Genomic DNA, 27,171 nt, shown 5'->3' with positions numbered 1-27,171 from the left:
GCCCGGCCAGTCAGGGGTAAGTGTTGGTCTGAGGAATTTGTTTGCAGATGCTACAGGGTGCTCAGCGGGGAAACTTTATTCCATAATGGTTTGAGAGGGCTGGCTGGGACAAAATTATAGCATCTGGGAACCTCTGCAAAATTGTATTCACAGCTCTATGGTGAAACTCAGTTAGGGAAGTGATGGATTTTGGGCGCTAACAGGGTGGACCCAGCTGACTGTAATCTTCCAATTAGTTTCAATTTATTGTACTCTGGATTTACAGACTGAGGACAAGCTTCCCTGCTGAACGAGAGCAGCTCAGGCTGGCCGGGGTGGATATGCTGGCAGCTGCTTTGGTCTGCTCTGTCCATAAAAGCAACTTAAGCAGGTGATCATATTAAAACGCTGGTCTTAAACAGCCTGCTCACATCAACGTTAACATTTTTTTTTAAACTTCTTTTAGGATCCCATCTCTTCTCACCTTAGATGAAAAGCCTCTTGACACAATTAACAAACCTCAAGTTGGCAATCTGTATGTTTGCTCAAGTTCAACTGTCCATCACAAGGCAGCGTCTTCTTAGTGGCTCACACGACACACACAGAATAAAAAAAAAAACAACATACACACAACTTTAAAAACTACAATAATACACACAGGTTTAAGAAATTACAGCTGCACAGGACTTCCATGCATCTTTCTTGGTGTTTCATCATGGTACCAGAGTTAATGATGTTTTTGAACGCATTTGTCCTGGAAAAAAAGAGTTTTCATGACGGCAACTTGATGGGGGAGGAGGGGGAGAGTTGGAATGAGGGGTCCTTTGTAATGAGGGTGATTTTACATCTAACTGCCTGGGCACAGAGATCTGACAGTTATTATTTGACTCGCATGGCTAATGATCTGAGGAGGTTTTGCTTTGTGTATAACAAAGAGAAAGTTAAATCAGGGTGTGATGCCGAAGGCGAGAACCAGCCTAACGAGTGATTCGTAAATAGCTGTTAAAATATGTTTGTAGTGTTAAAACTGTAACAAACGTAATGTAAATATTCTAATTCCACCCTGACACACGTGATTATTTCTCTGTAGCACAGAATGGAAAGTGTCACCAGCTACTTTAAAAGTGCCTTTTAATGAGAACAAGACTCAAACTTTGGACCCCGCATCACTGCTAATGTTGTGAAGCACAACTGTAAACCCGAAAGCATGTCACACAGTTCTCTTTATACGCTTCTCAAAGTTACAGTGAGCTTTTTTCTTTTTTTTTTCCTTTTGGTAAAATCGTACCCCCAGGGCCAGCAAAAAGAGAACAAGAGAACAAAAAGAGACACAAACTGCCAATCAGAGAACAACAGAAAACTGTGAATTACTCCAGGTTTTGTAACTCTGTGACACTATCATGAGACAAGTAACAAACTGTCAATGTCAATGAAAGGCTAGTAGTTTGCAACAAGAGCTCATTAAGCTGTAAAAATGCTGCAACAGTTTTGTACAGAAGGTGTTAACCAAAGAGCTCATGCCACATACTGTACGATGGAGTAACAAAGAAACCAGACTTGAGTTTTTTTTGTTTTTTTCAGTATCTGTTTTCACTTCAGTTGCTGCCGATCACTATTGGCCACAACCAGACTTTCTCAAAAGGTGGAAAGTTCGAATCACACACATTCATCTACATTAAAAAACATAAATGAGGACACAAATGCAGTGAAAAACATGCTAAACTAGGCCACTGGAAACCACAAATGTCTGACTTAATGCTTTCTGTACGGACTAAAAAAAGAAAGAAAAAAAAAAAAGACAGTCTCAAATCTGATCTGTTGCACACTGTAAGATTATGATCTGTCATCTTCAGCTAATTTAAGACACTTGCAAAATGCTCTCTTCCAGTAAACAAACACCTCTCTCCAACAGATGTCTGGTCAAGAGACTGTTTACATAGCAGGTCATAAAACTGTTAACAAAACCACTAAAATGTACCTGAAGCAGCCATGATAACATCACTGAACAATGTCGCCAATGTAATTTAGGTATTTAATATTTAACTGGGCACAGTATGCAGTTAACTAGAATGGCACTCAGTAGAGCGCATACCTCTGCCATGACCAAACAACCCTACACGTGTCTGTCAGATACATTATTCGCTGGGAAATAGACGAAAAAGTCGAAAATGCAATTTCCCAATGTTAAGGAAAGAGAAAAAAAAACAAAAAAAACCCAGGTCTGTCCCTTTAACCGGATCTGCACCAAAATGTAATGGGTTCTTCCCTGGCCCACGCCCCAACCCTCCACCGAGTTTGTATTAGTTTTAGTTTTAGTGTAATCCTGCTGACAAACAAACAGACACGGGTGAAACAAATCAAGTATTACACTACTATTAATTAAGTTTTACTTAAAAATACAACGACAACAGCCAAATGGAAACGGATTTCACATCCAAATCTAATAAATTCTATTCCTTGCTTGTTTTACACTGCCTGTTATTACTGGAAATTTTGGCTTTCACTACAAACTTTGCGTAGGCAGTGGTTCATTTGTGTACCGTGTAGAAAACGACAAAAACACACACACACACACTAAATACAAATCAAACCTGGATAAAATCAATTCGTCTGACAGGTACCATTTAGAGACAAAGACTTGTGGATTCCTCCACTGGACATCTTGCTTTGTCTGACTGTAAACCAATATAATCAAAACTAAACCTGAGTGTCCGCCTGCTGAGCGGATCTATTCTGAGCAGTGGCATCGAAACTTCTGCAAAATTTCCCTTCTGTTTCTCTGCTCTCTGTGTGGTTAACAGCGCCTTTGGATTTCAGCAAGAAGTGTTGTTTACTTCAAAATGATCTGCTGTTTTTCAATTGTGTTGCACTTATGCATTAAAAACTGAAGAATGATGGTACGGATTCCGTTACGGACAGCAGTTTTAGATAAACTGTGTACTTGACATTGTATGCAATCAATTCATAAATATTCATCCTTCCAGCTGTTTATATCTAAAGCCCCGGGTCAAGTGGGGACAAGATGTTTGGTTGCTGTGGGGAACTTATTGGCTTCTCTTGTTATTATAAACCAAGTAACTGCTTCCTGTCAGTCAACTGACATACTCTTTATTTGATTTTGCCCTTGTGTTTCTTTTGCTTTGAAACTGAAATAATGAATATGATATTTTTCCCTGATATCCAGCAGGTAATGTTTCTGCTGACATTTATCTTCGCCTTGTCGGGCAGCAGCAGAAGTTTTATAAGAATGAGCTTGTGACTAAAACGACGCATGTAAAATCTCTGACCAACAAATCTGGGCAGGAAGGTGAAATGTTTGTCCCTTCCTTCATTAACACTGCTGTTGTGCACGTAAACTTACTGCAGTAAAGTTGACTCATTGATTTTAACTGTCTCTTCATTATTATGGTCTATCTTGAATAATAATTACTTTTGAATGGTTTCACTTATTACCTAACTAGTTTTCTGTCTCTCTCTGGCATTTGGTTTCATATTCTTTTGCCAGCAAATCACTTTGTAACAAATTCATGTCAAAATTATAAAGTAATAGAATATTACATTAAGTTGCAGTTCCAAATTATTATGTTTTTCTTCTAAACTTTATTCAGTCTGGCCCTTATACAGTATCCTACTGTACCTGAACAACCATACTTAACTTTAATGGTCTTATGTGGCTTTAAAACAGTAATAAGGATTTACAGACAGTGTAGGTGTTCATTTCATGACTGTAAAAAAAAAAAAAAAAAAAAATGCATATAAGCTGCCCCAGTTACTCAAAACTCACAGTTTCACACTCGTGTCAAATTAGCACCTAAAGCTCAAACTCGAATCCTATTTCCGCAAAGGCTCCATGCTTAAACATTTTGTACAGTAGCTTTAAATCTTATACATATAGGATAAAACAAAAGTTCTACAAAGTGCTATTTGAGTTGACTGCACTGACAGGCTCTCGGAGGATGTTATTAAGTTGGACCTTAGAGGGCGGCGCTTGCCATCGAGTTCTGTGAAGTGAGATTTTACGGCTGAGCTGCGGCAGTGTGTCGGCTGGTACGGTCTGAGAGACCCAACCGTAAAATATTAAAGGCCTGGGTCAACTGGGGGGCCCTCGTATCGCTCTCATTACTTATTGACGCAGCCCTATCTGTGTGTAACGCAGGTAGTGAGCCTGTGTCTGACTGTGTGAGCGCGTTGTGAGAGACAGAGCGGAGATGGTTGACATGAGCAAACACTCGCCAACGCATGAGTGTGTGTACCACGAAGGTACACACACACTCACGCAAGCACACAACCAGAAATAGACTCGAGTGGTCACCTTAACTACAAACAAGTATAGACGGGCATATGAACACAGCAGCCACACAAACAGCAGTAATATACATATTATAGTGTCATTTTTTTGTTTTAGTAACTGGAGAGTGTGCATCATTAATGTGTGTTTATTTCATGGATGGATGGATGTATTACTCGGCCTGTGCGTGTGTGAGTGTGTTTAACTATATTTGTGTATTAAGATTGCGTGTAAGCTTATCAGAGTGTGTCAATGTGTGCATTTAATTTCATGCATACACATGTTTACATGAGGGCGAGTGTGTTTTCACGCATGGTTACTGTATGACATGATATGTGTGTGAAACGTGTGAGCAGTGGGATGTGAACTAGCATGCATTTATTTCTATGTGTGTAAAGGCACATATGCCCAGTGCCAGGTGGTGTGTGTCAATGTGTGTGTGTGTGTGTGTGTGTGTGTGTGTGTGCGCGCGCGTGCGTGCTGTCATGCTGCTCCTATTGTCTTATCAAAATGATGTGCATTTAAGGTTTAGCTTCATTTGAATTATTTATCCCTGCGGCAGCCTTGACACCTGCACTGGCCAAGGGGCTGAAGACATATACCACACACACACACACACACACACACACACACACACACACACACACACACACACACACACACACACACACACACACACACACACACACACACACACACACACAGTGCAACAACACACTGCCGAGCAGAATTATACAGCCGAAGCAGTTATAAATATTTATACCTCTCCAGCCTCATATTTATTTCATCCAACAGAACTCATATCAGACGGGCACCAGGATGGTGAGGATATCCAGAGAGAGAAAGAGGGAGAGAGAAGGAGGTGTTAGAGAGAGAAATAGAGAGATGAAGGAAGAAGAAAAAAAAAAACAGAGAGAAAGTGATACAGGACGAGACTATTGAAGTTATTTTATAAATGAAAAGAAAAAAGATGGAGATGAAAAGAGAAGGTGATAAAACAGAAGAAAATGAGGCAGTAAAAAAAAAAAGATAAAAAGACAAACGGAGTGAAAGAAAGAATAAAAGGAGGAAAACATTAACTAAAAGTTCTGTATGAATGTGTTGAAAAAGTGGAGCAGGCAGGTAGGGAAGTCTGGACAAAGATGTTATCCAAAAAAAAGTTAAGAGATGATAAAAGAAAAGGTTAGAGGCAGAGTGATAGGAGGTGGGTGGAGAGTTAAAGTCACTCAGGAGTTTCATTGTTGTTACTATCGAGCAGTCTTAACAGCAGCCATTGAGGGGCACAATTCAAACTGGCCTGCCATGCCACTTAGCTGGGATAAAAGGCTGCCTGGCCTTTTGCTTTTGCTTTTGCTGGAAAAGACCGGCCACTGGGTTGCAGCAGCCAGGCGGAAATGTCAGGGAAATATCACTCTGACTCTAAAAATAAAAGTAGAACGACAGAGTCAGTCCACATAAGCTTTGTTTTCCCAGGAGTTGAAGAAAAAGTTTCATGTTGCTGCTTGAAAAGTCCTGCACCATTTATATAATGCAAATTCCAGCAACAGTAGAAGGGGAGGGCATCAGTAATAGTATATTTCATGTAATGCAAAAGCTCACGCCCTTGAAATAAGATCGTGGCTGTTCAGTTGCATGAGAAAATCATGTTGCATGCTGTAGGTTACATCATGGCAACACAAACACAACATTTCCTGTCAAAAGAAATTGAGAGTCCTCTCAGTCTTCAGTTAAAGAGGTTCTGACTGTGCATCACGTACCTTGCAATCAAGCCTATAAGGAGAGGGAAGCAGGTAGTGGGACTATCGAAAGGTCATTTTGGGTAATTACCCCAACTACACATTCTGTGTAAATAAGCATAAGGAGAAGCATCAAAAGCCACAGGATACAGGAAACCTACTCACAGAAACCAGTAGCTTAAGTTTTTCGCCCTAAACAGCACTTACATACAAGATCAGTGGTTCTACACAGAGCAGAGGTGCAGGGAGAGCAGACCGGCCCGGCGGTAGAAGGAGTGGACTCCTCTCCTGACTTAAGACAAGGATGGACACTGCTAAATCAACAGGGACAGCCGACGGCATCCCTGTGGACACCTTTAAGTGGCCGGACTGTGAGAGGATCTGGCCACAGTCTTTAAGTCTGAAGGAGGAAGCACTTACTGTGTGACAAATCATTCAGCACCTTAAAAGAGGACTGCGCTGAAGTAGCATCGTAGTTCTATAACACAGTCCGACTCACAAACAAAATATATCAAAGTCAGAGCAGCAGAACCAGAAATATTGTACACATTCCTCTTACTCGTCAAAAGCCCACAATGCAGCTCAACTGCCCACAGTTCAGTGATTTAGAGATTTGGGTGTGTTATGCTGGTAGCAGAGATGAGGAGCAGGCTCCACACCCCCAGACTTTTCTAAAATTTTTATACTTGTAGACCCAGACAACACTGACTCGAGTGACACCACTTGACTGTGTACAACTCGGTTCCCACATGCTGTAGTACTCCACGAGACCCGTAAACAGACTTTGATGTTTGAGTTTCACTTTATGATCTCCGCTGTTGCACATTAAAAAGTGAGCGGAAGACTGGACTGGACGAGAGACTGAAGGAAAACCAGACGCAGACAACATCAGACAAACCTACAGAAGCATTGACTGGTACATGTTTGGCAGATAATGTTACATTGCATTGCATTATAAAAGAGGTTTTCACTGCAGATTTCTGATTTTAACAGGACAAACCTGATTCTCTGTCACTGACATTCAAAATGTTTTCCAGCGAAACTTTCTGCCATGTTTGTTTAGATGTATCGGCCGATATATCGATAATCGGAAATGTTTTACTCCCGAATATTGGTATAGAACCCAAAAATCCAATGTCGGTCAGGCTTTAGCTTTGTTAAGAATTAACTTGTCGGTATGTTTTGTGAATCTCTAATTTGCGCCAGTATAGACAAAATACAAATACTTTCATTGACGTTGGCATAATTAAGTGTTTCTCATCTCTCTTTTTGCCCTGGAAGGCAGCTCGATGACCTTGTGGCAGAGCATTAGCAAAGGCTGGAGCCAAAGGAGCAGCTCTCAGTAAGCTTTGAAGCCTTAGGGCTGTGTTACACAGTCAAGCTTAGCATGTAGCATTTTAAACAGCAGTGAACAGGCGGTTTCTAGCATAGTGAATGGAGCTCGAGGCTACCTGAAGGTGTAAAGCCTGTTCTCGCCTTCAGCTCATACATAATGATGCAAGCCAGATTCCTGAGCAGATCAAAGAAGGGCACACAGGAGCATTTTCACATTTACAGTGGATTTTGGAATTGAAGATTTTTGCTTATTATTTTAACCTTTTACGCCACAGATTGACTCCTGCTTGTATTTGTGAACTTTTACACTCTTGGCTATGAAATGAAAAATTCTGTCCCATGGCTCAAGCTGTCAAACTGAAGACTAAAGGTGTGTGATTGCTCAGCAGTCTTGTTAGTAAGTGGTCATTGCTTGTGGTGTTTCCCTTTTTAACCTTGCATGTTATTCTTAAGTCATCATTCATTTAAATAATAATTGTTTATAATTTCAATTACCAAACTACATTTCTGTTCAGTTTTTCATATCATCAGTGTCAGTATATTATATAAAATTTCAGTGCCAAATTATTAAATTTTTTCCCTCTAAACTTAATTCACTCTGGCCCTATACAGTATGCTAATGTGCCTTAAAGCATTATTTAGCTTTAATGGTCTTATGTAGTTTTAAAACAGTAATATGGCTTTGCAGACAGTGCAAATGTTCATAAATTAAATGTCTTTGTGGTTGCATTATGGATGGGATTGTTTCATGACCAGAGGACACATTAGTTAAAAATCCAATATTTCTCGGTTATAAATTTTAAAAAGTGTCTATTTTTTGCATAAAAAAACTTCAGCAGTGATATATTACCCAGAGCTACATGGTAAATTTTCCATATTAATACCAACTTTATCTATCAATAACTAAACAAGGTAATAAGTCTCAACAATATTTGGGTGGAAAGCTTTCACCTGATGAAATGCTAGTAAACAAGCAAAGCAACAGTCTTTGAAACAGCTCCCACCTGTAATCACATATTTCAAAAACACAAAGCAGTCCTGATATTGTTAGCCCCTAATTTGTTTGATTTTATAATATGAAATGAACCTCACAATATCAAAAAAGCTGATAAATCCCTGGGGATTAGCACAGTTAGTCCACAGCTAGTCTCCTCTGAATGAGCCCAGACAAAGCAAGTGATGTGTTGTGTTTGATCATTCCTCAAAAACTATACCTCCAAATCCCATCAATCGAGTTTTTTGATGTCTGGCAAGTCTCTCTGGAGAATCCATCAGCAAGCACGAACATAGGCCAAGATCCTGGTTGCAGAGAGCTCGTAAAACTACAGCAAGAACCAGACCGCTTCCCTCAGGAGTCTACGTTACTCTACTGGTCACTCTGGGAGCAAGCCAACCATGATTTCCAGGTCTTTCCTGAATCTAGAAATGAGACCTGGGTGGCTGGTAAAACACTTATAGTGGCTGTTAAGTCTTGAGATATAACAGTAACCGTTGCTGGTGGACAGAAAAGGCCCTTGTCTCGGATCTTTCTTAGTACCTTGAAGCATCTTGGAAACAGACAGCAGCCTAAGAAGAAGGGATTGTGTGTAGTGAGCCAGTATTAGGTTTGGAGCAGAGCTGTGTGTGGGGAGCCAGGTTGATGCTGATCCAACAGGGTGGGTCTGTCTGCTGCATGACTTGGCCCGTCTGGCCCGCAGCTAGACCCCCCCCCCCCTTACACACACACAAACATACACACGCACACGCACAGCTATGTGTTTATAAGTGTGTAGGTGTAAGAGGGTGTGTATGTAAGTGGTGCATGCCTCTGTCAGTATGCAAGTGGGCGATGAATGAGTTTGTATGTGTGCTGTGTGTACATATCATATGTATATATATATATATATATATATATATAGATAGATATGTGTGTGTGTGTACATATATGTGTATTCCTATATATGTGTGTTTGTTGTGTAAGAGAGAAAGAAGGATCTTGTAACCAAGCAGCCACAGCACTAGAGACGGTGTGTCGCTCTTTCTGTCTCCCTGCCCTCTGACCCTACCGAACATTATGTAAGTATTTGAGATGGTTTCATGCTGGAGGTATGGAAGGGGAAAGTGCTGGAAGAATGTCAAGGAGGTGCACAGAGTTACCTCGAAAACAATCAGATGAATGTAATGACAAGAAATGACCTGAAAAGGGAGAGTCAAATGACATTGCCCTCACCACCCGCAACTCACTCCCTCCTCCGTCTCTCTTTGTTATTGAACTGAACTGATTGTGCTGGCTAGAAAAAGAGAGATGCCACAGATAGAAGGAAAAGTCATGCAGTACATTCATACTGTACAAACAAACATGCAAACAATCTCATCTGAAATGCAAAGCTGCATTTTATAGTAGATGAGGCTCTTTTCTAACGGCACTTGACATCAGATCAACCCTGTGGTGTCTAAGGCCATTTTTGCAATTTCAGCTTCACGTTTGGGGCATTCCACCAATTTTAAGAATCAAATTCAGTTTACTATTCATGAGGAGTACGACTCAGCCAGTGAAAATGGTTGTATAACGTCCTCTGTGGCTCAGGAGGAACTCTGTCAAGTTTGAGATTATAACTTAATAAGAGAAAACCTGCATAACAAACTAGGGGTGTAGAGACAGAGGGACATAGGAATAAACCAGGCAGAGAAGTTCTAATGAAAAGATGCCACTAAGTTGCATTATGGGAAGCGTAGGGTCCAGGGTTTTTGGCTTTTGAGCCATATTAGGGACTTTAGTCAGGATACCTCAGCCTCTGCTGCTTCCGTTTTTATTATTTGTTTGTTAAACTCTCTTTTATGAGCTTTATGAAAATGCAATGCTGGAGTTCCCCTTTGAAGATTAAGGTGGAATATACATAGAAAAAATAACTGGAAGAGACCAGACAAATTTTGTCGTTAATTAAGGAAAATCTGAGGTATTAAATTCAGAAGAAGTCATCCTGAGACCATGTTAAGGACTTTTGTGTTCAAGAACTAAATTGTTGCTTGATCATTTTGTATTGACAATGTATTGAAATTAGGATAATGCACTTTTGTTCACAACGTTTTGTAAAATTGAATATAATAGACGTTCAAAGTATTTTCTTCTTTGTATGATTTTCACAGAAATTTAATAACAGCTTTGTTTCTACTTTTGTCAGTCCAGTATCCCCACTTGTGAGGCATGTCCAAAGATTTCTACACAATAAAAGCAACAAACAGTTTAATAAAATTATGACAATGGTATTGAAAGTTGGAACTTCAGAGGGTAAATGAAAATCAGATGTAACCAGAAGTAAACTGAACAAGGGTCAGAGACATAAAAAACTGACAAATGACTTACTAAATAATGTGTTCTTTGGATAATTGCGCAGAACAGAGATGACTTAAGAAAAATAAATTACAGTCAGGAGAAGAGTCCAATGGTTCTTTGTGGTTCCTTCCAACAACAATCTTCTGTGAAAAAAAATAAAATGAAATAAAAGGAATTGGAGACGTTGGACGTTTTCTTTGGTGGGTTATGTGGATCTTGGCATTCATGAATTGTGGATGTGAGTCAACACAGACCACAAAAATTGTAGGGAATCCATAGATGTTGGCAGTCTGAGATAATAAAGATACAAGCAAGCGTCATCTGCCAAATAACTTTTCTGTCTTTAGCTTTTTCTGACGCGGAAAGTTTCTTTATCCTTTCCCTGCCCAGATTTTGGCCGCACTGTAAATCCAAGCCAGCGAACTTCTGGTTACAAGTTTGTGTATACATACATTTCCCCCTCATCCTTTACTTTGCTTCGAAACTTCCTCTCCGCTCTTGTTCAAACAGAATGGAGCACCGAGGGGGGTTAGTGGAAAGAAAACAAACTGTGAAACCGTAACCTGTAGCCAAGGAAAACTAGCTGATGGGCTTTTCCTCCCCTTCGCCTCGGCACAGAGTGTACCGGCAGAGTTTACCTGACAGATATCAGTCCTCAAACACCCTGCTGATTCCAAACCTGCAGCTAAGGGCTCGGGGTGTTGCCACCGCTGCCCCTCTCTGCAGGTTTGACTCTCTCCAGCACGACTGTCCAAAAACTTCCCTCCAAATCTCTGCTTTCTCACTCTAAGGTCACGTCTTTTTTTTTTTTCTTTCTTTTTTTTTTCTTCCTATAATTACCCTTACTTCTCATCACATACCATCTCTCTTCTCTTACACTCCTTGCTTGTGAGTGCTCAGTAGCGAGAGAAGATATATTAAACATATGTGATATAAATCATACTTTTCCTTAAGTGGACTGTTTCGTAAGTGTACTTGTCCCGTTCTGCTCGGAGGGCCTCCTGGGTGTGGGACTGCTGACCTGCTGCGCTGAGTGTGCTGCCAAGTCTTTACCGTGAGAGAGCGAGTGAGAGCAGAGGGCAGGGCACAGAACAACACTGTGCCATTTGACACTTCGCCAGCCTTGGCTGGAGTAACCAATGTACTAAGAGGAGGGAAAAGACTAACTGCAATTGTTTGACTTGAGTCATTATAGATGTGAAAACATACAAGAGGAAATGAGTAAGGAAAAGGGATTCTTTCACACCTGCTTTCCCTCCGTCAGCCCCGGCTCTCCCCTGTCTCCTGTCTCATGCTGAGCCTTGGCATTTTCCCCTGATTCATCCACCTCCTCCCTGGGCACCAGCACCTCTTCTCCATTCTTTAGCCCTTTTTCCTTAAACTCTAAAAGTCCAGTCCCTCCCCCCTCCCTCTGTGCTTGCAGAGCTCTGAGCCTCCACCCTGCACTCCTCCTCTGGCACCAACTTATTTTCAGCCAACCCCAGCACTCCTCTCTGCTCACCTCGACCTCTGCAGACCTCTCCAGCTAAAAACCCCGACCTCTTTGCTTTAGAAAACTCATCTCAAACATTTTCCAAAACCTGGAAAATAGAAATAAAACCTATAGAAGATAAAAACACTTAAACTGACCTAGGATAAACTAAACACTGAAATACAGGCACGATAAATATAATCATTCTTTTGTTTCTATTTGATTTTAACATGACAGACATGTTTATGCTCAATTTTATCTTCTGGCTCACATCTTAAGATATTTAGTGCACATTAGTTATTCAAATGGCTGATAAAATATTTTAACAAGTATCAGTGTGTGAACTACAGATCACTACACGCGGGGTTGCAGCGGTTGCTTAAAATGCACTCCTGTCTTTGACTTCCTCGGCTGGTGCAGGGATTTGCACTGACAACCTCCTCGACACCAGCAGCCTCCAGCACCATCACTGTCATTATACACACACACCGACACCTCCACCTTTAGCCTGATTCAAAAACAGCACACAAGCCAAAAAAAAAAAAGGAAGCAATATTTAGCAGCTAACTTACACTGTCCAATCACCGTGCCACACATTGTTTCGACATGTTGCACGCCGATTGGATGAGTGATGTGGGTGAAGGGGGAGGAGGGGGTGGGGGGTTTGGGGGCGGCACTCGGGAGAGGAGTACAGAAATGGAGAAAGCTCACCAGTGCATTAGGGACAGCACGGTGCAATTCGTTCCATTGGGCACCACTTCAAAGAGGAAGAGGAGGGGGATAATCCTCCCCAACATTAGCCCCTGGAATCTTCCACCACCACCAACATGCACACACACACACACATACACACATTTATCCATGAAAGCAGCAGGCTGGAGGGTTTGGTCGTGGGGTCTGATTGGGTTGGGGTCTAGGGATGACGGGATGGAAGGATGGAGGGGATTTTTCAATTTGCCAGCAAATCAGAGATGATTGGAATACTCTCTCGTGCACAGATACACACACCCACTCCGACACAAACACAATGCCATACATACAACGCACATCCATCTCCACGGAAAAGACCTCACGCTTGAACCCAGACAGAAAAAAGAAGAAAGAAAAAAGAAAAAAAAGAAAAAACGAAACAAAAAACAGGCAGAACATTTGCTCACAACGCTGAATGGATCCCAAATACAGGAATATGGGTTGAAAATATGGGTCAGCATGCAACGATAAGGCTCTCTGTTTCTTACAGGTGGTAAATCTGTTATTTGTGTGAGAAAGAAAAGCAGAAAGAGAAGGAAATGTGAAAGAGGGGAGCGCAGGGGGAAGGAAAGTGAAGGAGACAGATGAAGAGAAAGAGAGCTTGTATATTGACAGCCACTAGCATCAGTAGCGGTGAGCTGTCAACACTCGCTCGGCCGATACGTGACCAATTGATGATCAATCCTCCTCATGGGAGACCTGCCAGCAGCGAACATAATCAATCTTCCTTTCTCTGTCAGACCTTCGAGCGATGTTAAAGAGGAATGCTGTTCGATTTTCAAGCAGCCCGAGATTCAACAACTTGTTGTCATCCCCCCCGAGTCTAAACTGCCTCCTAATATGGTGAAGGTGGCGTCACCCAGTGATGACACAGTCTCACTGTGGAACCATTAGTAACAAATGTCGCCATGTTTTCATCCGCGACTGCAGCACCGCTTTCAGGCTAATAAGTGTCGCTTTGAAAACGTCTCAAGACAATTATGAGACGCGCGATTCCTCCACATTTGGACAAAATCCAGCTGGTGATGTGTGAGATATTTTGTGGGTGAGAGAAGAAAACAACATGCAAATGGACAACACAAGCAACAGAGGACCTTTCAACACATCTTCACCACTTTTTTTTTTTTTTTTTCCAGCACTGAGAAAAGCTGTAAATAATATGCGTACTGAGCAACACTTTCGCAAGTGCCGTTACAACTGCAAGTGTGACACTTGGTTCATGAAGCCATCCCATCTCTCACGTAAACATGTGGCTCAACCGAGCTCAGATGCTTTGCTGGTTTTATTTCGTTTCCACATAATCACCAAATATGTCAGATCAACCATACAACACTACAGTAACAAGATGGCCGTGAAAAAAAGTGTACATAGCAAAACAATATATATGAGATACATGTTATTATATTATATTTAATAGTTTCTGTTAGACAAAATATTAGGGGAGGAACATACTGTATATCTCAACATAATTGAAACTTGAGCATCCAACAGTTAATATATGTGTTGGGAATGTTCGATACGCGATTTTAGTCTCATTACGAACAACACACTTTATGTATTTAGTAATAAAAATCTGTGGTGGTTCGGATTACAATGGTTGTGTGGTGTCTGCACATGAATAATCCACTGGGTACATTAAATGAGCTTTACGTAGACTGTGTCTTGGCTTTTTTCAGATGTCGGACACTTGCTTGCAACCTGGAGACGCATAAACACACACTTAAGTGCTAAAGACCGCTAATGTGGTCACTGGGATAGATCGCTAACCGTTAGCCTTTTACTTATTACCACAGTGTTTATCAGTTTTTAGTGCCCCACTCTAAACTTCATCCTTCAGTGCTGTGTATACATATGACTGACGATTGAATCGAAAATGTGTTATTCCCACAGGTTTAGTCAAAATATGAAATGTCTGATGGATGGATGAACAAGTATATTAACATTCAGTAATGTAAAAAAACTGATGATTTTATGGTGCTTAACATATTGACAAAACAACAATAAATAAGATGTTTACACTTTCATTTTCTTTCATCTGTCTTCAATTGTTTTACCTTTTATTGATGAGATAAACTGAGTAAACCATAGAGACTTGAAGTGGTATGGTCCACTTCTACAACACACACATCAATAATGGGCGGTCCGGAGGGAGAAGAGTTATGGAGTCCACGGATACACTGACTGGTCGGGAGGTTAGCAAGGCCTGCAACAATCAATAAAACCTGACCACTGGAGACCACTGTGGTATGGCTACAGTTACACAAGTCTATAGGAAACAAACACCTCTGTAGAGCAATGTATCCACTACAGAAAATACTATACATCGAACATGATCTAATGTGCACCTACAGCATATAGTTACTTCTTTCCATTATTTTTGCCTGACCCCAGACAAAACGACATATATAGAAAGGACAAAAAAAAAAACCACACACACACACACACACACACACACACACGCACAAACGCACACACAGAGTGATGACACTTTCATTTCAGATTATGAATCGGATCAGCCACTTGTAAACTGTTAAAACAAACCTACAGTTAAGGAGTGACTACCTGCTTTTGTGGGAAGTGATTTTTTTTTTACTCCATCATTTCAAGTTCTAAAAGCCAAATTAACCCGGTGGGAAGCTGAGTACAGCATGCTGATCCGTTGGTCTGATCAGAACTCTTTAAGTCCACTCAACTGGCCTTACCAGCTGAGGCTAAATGGGAAAACCAATGACCAATTACAATACATCCTCTAATTGTTTACCGTGTTTGTATTTTTTTTCTTTCGGTTTGTTACGGGATAGTGGGTTATTTGGTTGATACAACCACCTAATTGCTATAAAGTTGTCCTACTGTGAGCCAAATTAAATCAACCAAGCTAAACCGAACCAAGGCGAGCCAACTGCTCTGTATCAAATCACATGCCAAAGAAACGAAGGAAAAAAGTATTTAGGACACCAGATTATTCGGTGTATCTTACAGTCTGCTGAAAGAAATCACATTTAAACTGGTTGTTAGAGTGTTTGCGGCGGAAACTTTTTCAACACTGATTCTTTTTGGTAGATTTAGTATCAGAGAGTAAGCATATACTATAGGATACCATGTTTTTTAGATTGTGGTAATGATATAAAACATTTGTCCAAACATAAGAAGCAACGCAGCAGCCTAGCTGTGTGTTAGCTGTATCCCCATGAACTCAGGTTGCAGTAGATGTTTTAGCTGTGGGCTGTCATTCAGATTCTGTAGGGTAGATTCCAGGGTCAGAAAGAGGTTTTGGGAGCACTGCTGTGGTGAATGCCAATCAACTATCAGAGCACTGCGAACATGAGCCTGGAGTGAGGTTATGGGCATGGGCACAACCAATCCAAGAAACCGAGCAAGGAAATTTACATAGTGGTTAGCATTCAGCTGCCAAGTGCGAGCTATGATACTGAAGGCAGCGGGGGAATACATCACCATTCTTACTGACCTCAAAGCTGTGCTACTACAGTTCAGGTTTAGACTGAGACACTGGGTGAATATTTAGTATTTATTAAATACCTGATGTGGGTGATTAAGGTGATGATAAAAGTTTTCTCACTGATCGCAGGTCAAGCAAACAGACTACAAGTCGAATCAAAGCTCTTTGTTCCCCCCATGTAACTTTTCAACACTGTTGTGTAAAGCGGCATTGAGTTTCTCCAGTCAATGGGTGATGTTTGTATCTTAGCAGTAAAAAAAGATTTATAGTACAATTACTAGTATGAAGAGTCGTGTCAACCAAGACAGCCCGACGTGGTCTGGCTCGTCATGGATCTTCGTCCACCTTTTGCACCCTGTCACTTTGACGAGCTTCGCCAGAAAAATGAACAAGGCTTTCTCTCAACTTTTACGACTCTAATTTGTCCACAAAGGGAATTTCAGTCAGATTTAGGAGTTCTTCGATGTGTTCTTTGTCCCAGGTCTATGTCTATGTATTGTTCATGGCCTCCCTGAACTTTTCTTACCACGACCACAAAAGCTGCTGTTCCTCTGGCCTGCCAGTACTTGTCTGCTGTTTCCACAGTTTTTCTGGGCTAACCAAGCCTGAAAGCTGAGGGGTGGGGAGACCCTTCTTCAGCTTGAAAGCTTCCTTCACCACTAATGTTTACCAGCTGGAACCCATCCCCATCAGGCACAGGTGACCACAGCCCTGGCCACTAGTTAAAAAAAAAAAACTAGCTGTTTTAACAGTGGAAGCTTTGAACATGACCCGCTTGTATTTCATGTCTGTAACCACCGCTGAGATGGAAGAAAAACTCTCCTGGAGGTGTGAGCTGAAGACCTCACAGACCGGTGTCTCACCACTTCACTGTAACTGCACATATAGATTCACCCGTGTGACAGCCACCCCCGCCACTTGATCCAACTCACCATTCATTCAAAGGTGGTGACCAGCTGACGACTCTGCTGCTCTTCTCATCCACGTGTCTGAGACATACAGCTTAAAATCTGAGGATACAACTACATACCAAATCATTGCTCCATGGCCTAAGGTGCTCCGCAACCTTGCTCACACACAAAATCACACCATGCCTGGGGGGGACTCAGTTGGAGGCTGCCTTCTAGTACGACCTCTGATGGATAATACTGACAAAGATGCCATGCTTGAACCTATATTAAAGAACAGGTTTACATCAGGAGGGCTGTTCCCTTCAAAGACCCCAGGGTTGAAGTCTCTTTAACAGAACTAATGAGGCCCTTGGCAGCACCCTCTCTGGGACCCGACCACAGACTCCAAATCAAAGCTTTCTTCTCCGAGACATGCAGTTGCACAAACTCCAACACAGTGGTGCTCAGCAGGGGGGCTCAGTAGTATCCCTAAACATACCCAGAGTCTTTCAGACTCTAGCTGATCCACTTCACCTCCTACATTTTTCTACAAGAGAAGAAACATTTCACATCCCGAGGTTCTCTGGGTCAACTGAAACTAACTTTGATGTTTGTCTGTCCCAAAGCCAGAGAAACAAGAACAAAAAAAACATTCCTGGTGATTCGATCAAGAAAACAGGTGTGATAAAATTCTTGAGGTCTGCTGAATGGCCTGTGTCCACTGGCTTTAACATATAGTGAATAACTGTCACAATGAATACAGATCAGAGGAAATACAAATGAATTTTATGTGGGTGGATTCCCACTTTAATTTTCAACACTGGCCTATCATTCAATCATTCATTATATCATCCAGCCATTTCATTATGCCTTCATCCTTCCGGCTATTAATTCATTTAACATTAATATTCATGACAACAAAAATCAAATTTAAATGATACTGTCAATGATCTCTTTAATTAACACTCTGGAATATGTAAATTACCCTTTAAATATGAGCAGTACTTGTTGGGTCGAGCACTGGGCATGTATGCACCCGCATGCGCAAACACACACACAGACACGCAGGTATACACACGATGAAAAAATGACCTCCAGTCTGAATACTGCACTGCATAAAGCAACAACTTTCACTTGCTTCACACCACACACACACACACACACACACACACACACACACACACATACACACTCACACACACAAAAACACACACACACATAAACACACGACTCTCTTACTCACCCTCTCCAGGTCTTGTCGGAGGTGTGTGAAGAGTTTGAGGCGTCTGTAGAGGACATCCTGCTCCTGCTGGGCCAGGTTGTCCACCTCATCCCTCTTTAAGGTCACCAGAGGTCGATTAAAGTTGGCCTTCCTCTTCAACTTCCAGAACTGATACAAAAAGTCCACCTTAAAGAAAAAAGGAAAATTTCCCCGTTAACAAAAATAAAATCTTTAATTACAGCATCATCGTTGTATTATCTTGTCTGAAATCTCTTAATCCAGTGTGGATTAGATGTTGCACATGTTGCTAGTTTCATTATGTATTTAATAAATAAAAAAAAAATGATTAGGTGAAATATCAGTAATTATTCCATTAAAGCATGGTAACAGGTTTTTCTGCCTTTATAGTTCAAAAAAAAAAAGGGAGCACTTTGTTTGATACACTGAAGCCAGCACTCTAAATGCAACTCATCAATACCACATCTGTATAGATTTTTATCACTTTTGGAAGGTAAACTTTTCATCTCAACTAAAATATCATTAACTGTGCAAAGATCAGAAAAAGTAGTGTGCAGGCAAATTACGTTTTTATTTATTATCATCTTATTGCAATTGATTTCCTTTCATTTTATTACTATGATGTATAACGTACTGTTTCTATATTATTATATTCTACATCCACATAGAAGAGAAGTCCTGAAAGTGCTCAGAAACAACGTGAATTTGAACATCTATAATTCCATGACAACTGGATCGAGTGATATTATCGAACACACAATGGTCCCGTGTGGCCCTTCTCTTGAAATTATTTTGTCAGGAAATGATCTCTGTTTAGTGGTGCTGTCAAACGCTAGGTTGGTATTTTATTGTTTAAAACCAGATGCACATGTACCTCATCCAGATTCATACTGTTTATACACATACACACGCACACGCACACGCACACGCACACACACACACACACACACACACACACAAAAAAGAAATCAGGCATCTTCAGACGTTCAATGTTGCCGACCTCAAGAAGCTTCAAGCTCTTTGTTCTTAGTGGATAGAGACTGAACTTTCTATGCACCTCAGTGGTCAATAAACTGTGTGCTCTGAGTTGCCCTGCTGGATGTTTCTGTTGTACTGAACAGAATACTTGTTGCCAGCTAGAACGGACAAGTGTTGCTATTCTGACCTTTCACATCAGCAAGCTTTTTTCACCCACTCAACCTGTCGACCCTGTGTGTGTGTGTGTGTGTGTGTGTGTGTGTGTGTGTGTGTGTGTGTGCGTGCGCACGCTTTATACTTGTGCTTTATTTACACCCGAGTCACTTTCTGCAGGAGTAAGTTGTTTACACCTGAACACCTGAATGACTAGTGTAAAGTATCATGTCTTGTCATTTCATGTGATAAATCAGTGTTTCAGTTATTTGGTTTAACATACCTGGGAGACAGGCAGCCCCAGGTTTTCGGCCACCTCCCTTGGGTCCACCAGTCGGTAAAACTCATCCTCCAGCTCCTGGAGCTTCTGTTTCCTCTGGCTCACTTTCTCTCTCTCCAGCTGGTCCCGCTCAGCTCGCTCTGACGCCGACACCGGAACCGGATACGATACTGGCCTTTGCTCCAGGTCACTGTTGCCGTTCGGTTGGTGCTGGTTTGGCCAGGGCTCAGAACCGATGCCAGCAGCGGTCCAGTCAGGTCTGGGTGTGCCGTGTGTTCCGTTGGTGGTGGAAATGGCGGCGTGGTTGCCGTTACTCACGCCGGTGGAACCGGAGGTGTTGTTGGCGGTTGCACTGCTGTTGCTGGCGGTGCAGCTGTGCTCCAGGCAGAAGGACTTGAAGCGCACCTCGTCGTTCTCGGCCAGGATGGTCCTCATCTCAAGGCCGTGGTCGAAGGCGCACGTCACATGGAAGGCCACAATGCAGGAGGGCATGGAGCACTGGAGGACAGAGAGGAAATACAGTTAACGACAGAGACAAAATAAAAGAGAGAATATGAGAAAGGGAAAGAGAGACGAGTAAGAATGAGGATGCAAAAAAGGGATGAAGAAGGTGGCATAGGAGAGAGAAGGGATGAGGGATGAGAAGGAAACAGAAGGGAACACACACACACACACACACACACAATTTCGTCAATTTCTCAGACACTTTGTCACAACTATTTGTTTTAAAGTGTCATCTTCAGTCCATTTCTTGTGTTATCAAGGCTCCAATACGAGTGCAGCAAAGCAGAGAGACAAGCCAAGTCACAACAAACAAGGTTCCTCCATTTATGCTGACATTTCGGTAACTTGGGATGTGTGTGTGTGTGTGTGTGTGTGTGTGTGTGTGTGTGTGTGTGTTTGTGTGTCTCTCTCTTTCTCTCTCTCTCTCTCAGTGCTATCCATTACAGGTCATACTAAGAGTCGGCCTCCCACTGAGTCCCTCCAGGCATGGTGTGATTTTGTGTGTGTGAGCCCTTGTGGCTATGTGTTGTTGTCGCTGCGCGCAAGTACGCGCATTTGTGCATTTGTAAAAGTGTGTGTGTGTGTTGAAGTGTGTGCTATGCAGGTTGGTGCTTGTAGTTTTTCAGAGGGAGTTTAGAATTCAGCAGCAGGGTTCACGGTGACTCTCTTCACTGTGACAAAAACCTGACTGACAATGTCTGTCTGATTTTTTCACAGCCAGCCCTCCCCCTCTTCACTCTCTGCCTCTCTCTCTTTCTTGGCCCAACTGTTTGACTGCTATTTCAAAGGTTTAATTTCTAAAAGCAACAGCAGAGCTTGTAAGAGACAAACCTCACACAGGAAAACTGAGGCTTTAAAGCATATTTACCAAAAAAATAATAATACAAAAAAAAGCAAGGCAGTCAAGCTTATCCAGCTATTATCCTCATTCACATGTTATCTTGCTGTGAAAACTTTTAATTGGAACTACTTCCTACCAAAGAAACAGTCTTTATGAAAAGTGTTTGACTGGTACCGAGCCTTGGATAAATGTCCCAATGTGGTTTATATGATGTGGTGAAACAATGGAATAATATTTATATAAATTTTAAAAGTTATTATAACCTATTTTCTTGAACTCAGGCTAGTCTGTGGTATATTTTTCCTCATTACTCCTTGTTACGCCCCCAAAAACAATACACTGATTTGGAGCTAAAGTAGGTCATCAGTGTGAGGTAAACCGGTCCATCATTACCACCTTTCAGCTCTCTGCAGCACATGAAATTGGTGTGAGGCAGCAACTTGAGCGCTGCTGAGGTCTAGTTTTATTTTTATTTTATTTTATTTTACTTGGTAAGGAACCAAAGTTTCAGTCTATGTTTTGTTTAATTTCAACGAACCCCACACTCTCACCCTTCATCTTCTCTGCCCGTCTTGCTTTCACTGTTTTGACTTGGTATTGAGGCTTATTTGCGTGTTGGAAAGATAAATACAGACATCACATCTAAACCACAACTTACATGATTGGTGAACAAGCATATGAACCCATGTGAAACCACAAACAGACTAACAGGAGACCTCCTGTCTTGTTGTTTTCTGGTGCGAGCACTGATGTGCACTCCCCCTCCCCCCACCGACCCAAATCTTCACAAAACTCAGACATAAAAATGGCCCACGGTATAAAGAAAGGTTAGAGATCCCTGCTATAGATTTCAGAGGTAATGGGGACACGGTTCCTAAAAAAAAAAAGATATTGCTGTTGAATATTTTTTTTAATGTTTTTATCAATGCTTTGAGCTTTACAAACAAAATTCTATGCATCTCAACACCTAACAGTCAGATACCACTGGAAGTGAATCCCTGATTGGGAGAGGACAGTGCGGACAGTTGGCATGGTCTCAAATTTTCGGCTGCAGGTCGTCATCTGACAGTCATCCACACAGACCCTTGCTCTCTTGCACACTGAACTTCAGGGGCTCTTACGGCAAGCCAAACGCGGAAACCACAAAAATGGCCTTAAGTGAGAAAATATCTTCTTGTTTTGTAATTTGGATGACCGGATCCAAATTTGTGTCATTTGTTTTGTTTTGTTTTTTATAAATGAAACTAGTGAAATCACTTTGAAATCTAGCCTTTAGATGTTGTCAACAACTGAGTTTTAAAATGCATTTCATTGAGGAAAAACTGTTCTCAATCCACTAAATCACTAAGTAATCAGTGTTTGGGGAACAGAAGGCATGATCCAATAATCATATATCTGGTCTGTGTGACACACCAAAGGAGATACACCATCATGTCGTTAAAAACTGGGACTTACAGTCAAAGCACTACAATTCAGACCCATTTTATTACCAGCTTCCACAAATGTCAGATTGAGCCCACTGCAGCTGCTCTAACTTATTTGGTGTCAGAAGGCAAAAGGTTGGACACAGCATGGAGCCGGCTCGATACGTTGTTTGGTATGAAGTGAGTCATCGCAATAAATACTCATATGGCCTTTTCAACTGCACCTGCTCTCTTCTGGCAGAGATTCACTAATCATTTTTACTTATTTGTTTTAGTTTTATCGGTGCCCACGCTGACTGTGAGTACTTCTGGGGCTTCGTTTGACTTTGTAGTAATTTTCAACCCTTTGCATGAGGTCACTGAGGGAAAAAAAAAAAAAACATGTTATATTTTGATCATATTCTCTTCTGCTCCATGAGGAAGATGTGGATCTATATTAAACTTCTAAAAATTCAAATTTAAACTTTTTGTCCTAACCTAAGATAGAATAGACTCTATTTAACATATTTCTTTGTACTTAAAAAATACTTAAAGAGAGCTCCAGAAGAGTTGTTTTAGATCTTTCACAAGTGTAATTTTTAGAAAGAAGTTGGACATGTTCCTGAAAAGGTCAGAAACCCTTGTTGACTTGATATTCCTATTCATTCATTCAGTCATTCCTATTAGCTTTTCAACCCAGCTATAGCTTGAGCTTTGAGCCCTCTTTGAACATTTAGTATGTCAGGCACAACAGCGCCTCCATCCAAACAGCTTTATTTTGTCTCAAAACATAAACAACACCTACACCCAGAACAAATAAATCACAAACCTACGTTCAGCAATTCAAGATAATTAAGAGGCGGCTATTGGACACGGACTCATGAGGACAGCGGCAACAGCATGAACTGACACTGACACGCTTTGATGCGAGACATTCGTCATCGAAATAAAGGCCTACCCTTTCATTTCTAACTTGTCAAGAAGAAAACCTGATGAAATCACAGATTTTATGACTTGACAGCCCGGCTGAGGTATATCAGCGCCAATATCCATCACATGGTTTTCCTGAAAATGTGGTGCATTGATCCTTGGATGGAGAGAGAGGCTGACAGCTGAGGAATATTGATGATTTTGGCTGCTATATTTTATTTATTCATTTTAAAAACATTTGATTCTCATGCCCAGCAGGAATCTACATGGAGTATCTCTATTTTCATGTGAAAACTTATTTTCTTAGACACTGATTCGTCTGAATCTTAGCCTTTCATGTCTAACTTATAGTGGTAAGGAGAAGTCTGTAATTTAAAGGATTGACTCCTTTACATCCATTTTTCCCCTTTTATTTCCCTAAGGGTCTTTAGAGCTGTTAATATCATCTTATATCACTCTGTATGGACGTATTAGAAACATATCATCATCTTGTTGCAGCTCTACATTGAAGCTACAGTATATTTTGTTTACACTTAATAAAGTATTTGAAACCAAGTGCAGCCATCCATGTTTTTATGGCTGCACCATTCACAATGTAAAAGTTCTATATGTCTTCTGCATCAGTTTATATGACTTTCTCCAAAATCCAGCTTTGCATATTTGGTATCTTTGAAAACTGAGATCTCCTCTACTCTTTGGCTAGTGGGGCCGGCCCTATAAACACGAATGTCGCTGATTGGCTGACCAAGTGATGAAGTTACACCATTGATCAACCAAATGCCACATGACTAGGTGATAAGGTTACACCAGTGGGCGGCTGAGTGTTGGAGTTTCCCCATTGGCCGTTGCTCTTTCCCAATGATTTAGCGAGAACAAGCGGTGTTGCTAACTTAGTGCCTTTGTCTATAGGCTAAACGCTAGGTTCGCATCTTGTGAAAAATCCAGCAACTTTCTGGACAAACTTTAGCTACTTTCCATAGAAGACAGTCGCCAGTGCTTCCCCTCTGCTGGCACAATTTTCTTAACTTATGTGACATCGCAGTTATAAAATCAAGGACTGCTGGTCGACATGTAGTCTTAATGGGCTGCGTTTAAGACACTATTTCATATTTGTGCCGTGTTCTGACAACAGAAACGGAGAACATGTAAATGAGAATAGCTTTATTTAGCTGTATCAAAATACAGTATATGTGAGCACAGATAGGAAGAGAGAAGCAAGCAGATAAAGGGCTGAAACCGGCTGACACTAGGCAGAATGCAAATACTATACGGTCCAGCCGTATACTAGGTTTTGACCTCGTCTTGTTTGGCTGCACAGCATAAGTATGTAAACTCATAACTGATGCACCCACAGGCCACTGCTTATTACACGGTTGACTTGAGTTATAATCAGATAGAGCTCATTTTCAAAATGTCTTTTGCTGACTTGTTTCAGCTATAGTTTTGTTTGGTACATGTTTTGCGGCTGTAGCTATGGCAAAGCTGGGGGGGTTTAAATGCAAAGGGCTGCCACGTTCCTCTGAATTCTGTGTTAAAGACAAACTAACCGTGAAGCAGGAGTACTTTCTTAATTAGCTGATCGTGTCACCCTATTACTGAAGACTGTTGTTCACAGGCTGACTCTCTCCAAGCTTTAACAAATACAGCACAGGCTTGACTGCCTGACCTTTTCAGTGCACCTTCCTTTAATAAAGCACTAATTAAGACTCTCATTACACTTGGAGAACTTGCCAATGAATACAGTGGATCATTAAATACAACTGTCATTATGGGAGGAAGTGTCAGCACATGAAAACGAACACGACGAGGTGTCATTAGAAGAACGAAGGTTTGTTCCCAAGTTACCAAGAAATAACCGAAGGCTTGAAGGAGCGACTAGGCTTCAATTATTAAAACAGGTTTAGAAAGGAAGAACGGAAGGAATGTGTAGCCTACTGTACATTAAAAGCACACGAATTTTAGCAGAAGCACATGTTGTAAATTGTCTGCTACAGATATTTAAGAGTGACTCAGACAATACACCTTATTTATATTTAATCTACAAAATATAGCTATTCATTAAAATATAGCACTGCAAAACTTTTGGATTCCTTCATGACAGCCCAAAACCAAAGTATAAAAACAGGTTGAAAATCAAGACTGGATATATACTTTTTATTTTCTCTCAGACTCTTCTGTGACCACACTTTTTTCAAGACAGAAAACTGTTTTGGTTATTTCATGCTCTTCCCTACATTAAGGCCTACACAGGATCCCTGCTGCGAGCGGGTGAGCTGTAGCGCTGCATCTCTACCTCCTGTGTGAGGTGGCAGTTGAGCAGTGAGTGTGTTTGTACAGCTGCCTGCCTCCAGCTATGGACAGAGGAGAGAGAGAGAGAGAGAGAGAGAGAGAGAGAGAGAGAGAGAGAGAGAGAGAGAGAGAGAGAGAGAGAGAGAGAGAGACTCGGTCCCTGTGGGCGATTCTGGCTCAAGGACTCGCTGTTAATTTTACAGCATCAATCCTGTGAGGGCAGAACACCCTCAAAACTATACAAACGAGCATGTGGGAAAACACTTGCACGTATACATCAAGAACACATGTATATGTTCTGCACGTACACACACAATGTAGGGATTTAGAATCCAGTTCACCTTGAGGGCACTTTGAACTCTGAATGGTGTTCAGGCTAATAGCTGTAAAGTGGGTTAGCGTCAGTATGTCAGCAGGGGTTTTGTTTGCATACTCAGCAGCATGTTAAAGTAGTGCCAGGTTAAAAAAGATCCACCCGCACCCAGCAGGAGGCTGCGAATTATGATGACATTTTGTTTGTGTGTGTGTGTGTGTGTGTGTGTGTGTGTGTGTGTGTGTGTGCGTGCGTGCTGAGTTTATACTATATATACTGTATGTATTTCCTTTTCTGTGGATGTCCCTGTAAAGCTTTATTTCAGAATGCTTGTAATTGTAAGTGGGTGTGAACTTTGATGCCACTCCAAAAGTTAAACGAAACTTGTTTTTATTCCAACGCCAAGTCCAGATGATGTAAAGTATGTAAACAGATGGTACGAAGACTGGAAAAGGAAGAAGATGAAGAGGAAGAAAAAGAAGGAAGAGGGGGAATGGATTGAACTGTGCATCTGTCTGACTCTTGACAGCGGACGGCAGCTGTCAGAGTAAAACTCAAGCACTTACACAGCTGTAATCTTGACAACAGTGTGCTTAATTTACTTTGTTGAAATTTTCCTTGAATCCAGAAAAGCAGAGCACTGAATCATGTGATAATCTCATCCACAGAAGAAATTTCTGACCATATCCGAATTTGGACAATTCCTTTCAATCTGTTAAAATGATGAGCTAACAAACACAGGTGAAGAGCTTACCTTTAACCTAGCTGAAGCTTGCTGTTAAGCTGGTGGATAAGAGCTGGCACCTGACTGTGTTTGATTAGTGTTCAGGTGAAGTTTTGGGCATATTTAAAGAAGTAAAACTTGAAAACAAAAACTTACTTCATGACAGAGGTTGTTATGAAGTTCAAAAAATGGCTCATGTTTTTCTTAATTTTAGGACACTGGGGTCACTTGATAACGTTTTGTGAGGCTGCGCAGATGCAGGAATGTGTGTGTGTGTGTGTGTGTGTGTATGTGACG

At 41.3% G+C, this 27,171-nt stretch overlaps 1 protein-coding gene across 1 annotated transcript in view; it reads right to left on the bottom strand.

The window, feature by feature from the left end:
- Window positions 1-27,171, bottom strand: part of jade2 (jade family PHD finger 2) — a 184,204-nt gene that overhangs the window by 54,146 nt on the left and 102,887 nt on the right. The window contains exons 9-10 of the mRNA XM_056397068.1: window positions 19,874-20,368; window positions 18,463-18,627 (exon numbers count right to left, since the gene is read on the bottom strand). Of these exons, the coding sequence (XP_056253043.1) occupies window positions 18,463-18,627; window positions 19,874-20,368 (660 nt within the window). The remainder of the gene's footprint in view (window positions 1-18,462; window positions 18,628-19,873; window positions 20,369-27,171) is intronic.

The sequence above is a fragment of the Seriola aureovittata genome, chromosome 15 (assembly GCF_021018895.1).
Source record: "Seriola aureovittata isolate HTS-2021-v1 ecotype China chromosome 15, ASM2101889v1, whole genome shotgun sequence".
In the NCBI taxonomy this organism is placed as follows: domain Eukaryota; kingdom Metazoa; phylum Chordata; class Actinopteri; order Carangiformes; family Carangidae; genus Seriola; species Seriola aureovittata.
This window is presented reverse-complemented; position numbering and strand designations above follow the sequence as displayed.